This window comes from Lycium barbarum, chromosome 3 (genome assembly GCF_019175385.1).
Source record: "Lycium barbarum isolate Lr01 chromosome 3, ASM1917538v2, whole genome shotgun sequence".
Taxonomy (NCBI): Eukaryota; Viridiplantae; Streptophyta; class Magnoliopsida; order Solanales; family Solanaceae; genus Lycium; species Lycium barbarum.
This window is the reverse complement of record NC_083339.1, coordinates 10,089,088-10,091,399: the sequence shown is the minus strand read 5'-3', so window position 1 is coordinate 10,091,399 and position 2,312 is coordinate 10,089,088. Positions and strand designations below refer to the sequence as shown.

Genomic DNA, 2,312 nt, shown 5'->3' with positions numbered 1-2,312 from the left:
TCCAACCAGTCAAGTGGCTTTCCGCTCCTCTCTCTTTGTTTCGATGAAAGCCTCAACGCTCGCGTTCTACGGGGAACTTTTTTGACTATTTACCTTCGCCGGAAGCAAAGGGCGAAAACGCCAAAACTTAGTAAATAAAGGGTGCTTGTGTTGTGGTTTTGAGTTCCTTGGCTTGTGTTCTAATAGTAACCACAGGAAGAAAGCGGGGAGCATGGTCCCTAGTCTCGTTTTTGCCGAGCCTGATTCTCTATGGCATGGACGTCTTTGATTGGATGGAGACAGATATATAGAAAGTGTGCAGTGAGGGTGCTTGTAAATCACTAGGTAGCCTAGCTCGACCCAAGCAATGCCCAAAAGTCCATGCCTTTTTTGGTCGGATCAACGCAACCGGCGATTTCCAACAAGTCTTTCTGAGCGGAACTAGAAGAAAACTTTCTTTCTCTTTATGCATAACCAATTCATTTTCCAATATAGTTGGGAGACTTTACCCAAGAAATGGGTCAAAAAAATGGAAAGATCGGAACATGGGAATAGATCTGATACCAATACGGACTACCTATTTCAATTGTTGTGCTTTCTGAAATTGCATACCTATACAAGGGTTCAAGTTTCGATCGATATTTGCGGAGTTGATTATCCCTCTCGCAAACAAAGATTTGAAGTGGCCTATAATTTACTGAGTATTCGGTATAACTCATGCATTCGTGTACAAATAAGTGCAGATGAAGTAACACGAATATCTCCGGTAGTCAGTCTATTTCCATCAACCGGTCGGTGGGAGCGAGAAGTTTGGGATATGTTTGGTGTTTCTTCCATCAATCATCCGGATCTACGCCGTATATCAACATATTATGGTTTCCAAGGTCATCCATTACGAAAAGACCTTCCTCTGAGTGGATATGTGGAAGTACGCTATGATGATCCAGAGAAAGGTGTGGTTTCTGAACCCATTGAGATGACCCAAGAATTTTGCTATTTTGATTTTGCTAGTCCTTGGGAACAACACGGATAATTCAGAATCAGAATAGGTCCAGTCCAGGGGACAAATCAATAGGAAATGCTATTTGCTTCGTAAGAATAAGAATTCACTTCTATGAAATGAAAGAGTTTCACGGGAATTGTCTTGATCGTCGGATATCATTGAGAAAGAAATAGGAAGAAGTGTTATCGAACGATTTCCTGCAATTCTTCCCAGTATGGAATGAGTAAAGAATCAAGCTACAAGTCTCGATCTATACGAAAGGCACTGGTTTTTTTTCTTTCTTTCGGTTTCATTGATAACAGAAAAGACTGACTCTAAAGGGGCGCTAGCGCTTGACTAATAAGATATCAAAGGGGCCTGAAAAAACATAATAGGCTGCTACTCTAGGCTCGCTTCGCTTCTTCAAGCTCCGCCCCTTCTTTCCAAAATCAACAAAGAGCGCTAACGAGCAAGAAAAGGGATGCGCTAAGGCGCAACGGCTTTCGCGCAGCTGCTACGCCCTTGCTTCTTGCCTTATCTTACTTAGTAAAGCAACCTTTCGCGCTAGGCGCTCACCTTTTTTGTCTGGGTGGAAGCTGGCGGGCAGGGCTTGCTTAACCGGATACACGAAATTGGGATCTCTATTGCATGCAAATATTTCTATCGGGAAAGCCTCGCTTATTCAAAGGGCTTCCGATTTGGAACCTATTTTTTGCTTAGTTGTAAGTAAGCGTTGGTAGGAGCGGCGGGATGATGATGAGTATATAAATCAATAAAGACCAAAAAAGAATAAATGGCAAGAGAAATTCGATATCTATGGAAAAAATAACGATGTAGAGGGCGACTGAAAAGGAGGCTCGACCTACAGGGAGAGTGGTGGGCAGGGATTCTCTACAATGACACTGTTGTAGACCAATGGGAAGGGATGTAGCGCAGTATAGTAGCGCCTTTGTTTTGGGTCAAAAATCTCACGGGTTCAAATCCTGTCATCCCTACCTATTCTTCTCCTCTGGGCAGTAACGAGGGATCCATTGAGATCGATTCAAATTGGACATACAGATTTGCATTTTATGAGACTATATGCATGCAAGATGTATTGGGGGTACAAAAAGAATCCTTTTTCTTTACAGTCGTATCTACTGTGATAAGAAAGCGCTCTTAGTTCAGTTCGGTAGAACGTGGGTCTCCAAAACCCGATGTCGTAGGTTCAAATCCTACAGAGCGTGATTTTTTTCTTCGACGATCGAATTAGAATGAAATAGATTCATTCAGTAACTTTCACAACAATCGGAATTTGACCTCCTGTGCCTGTGAATTAAAGAAAGGAGGAGCTGAAAGCCACTTGACTGGT

General features: G+C 42.6%; 1 protein-coding gene across 1 annotated transcript; it reads left to right on the top strand.

Annotated features, from left to right (window-relative positions):
- The first annotated feature begins 419 nt into the window (after nucleotides 1-419).
- On the top strand, nucleotides 420-1,012 carry LOC132630273 (NADH dehydrogenase [ubiquinone] iron-sulfur protein 3). The gene has a single exon (XM_060345862.1). The coding sequence runs from the start codon at nucleotides 446-448 to the stop codon at nucleotides 1,010-1,012; it is 567 nt and encodes a 188-aa protein (XP_060201845.1). The 5' UTR covers nucleotides 420-445.
- Nucleotides 1,013-2,312: the final 1,300 nt, after the last annotated feature.

Excerpts from the sequence above, each read along its gene's own strand:
- LOC132630273 (XM_060345862.1), top strand. The coding sequence starts at position 446 with ATGCATAACCAATTCATTTTCCAATATAGTTGGGAGACTTTACCCAAG.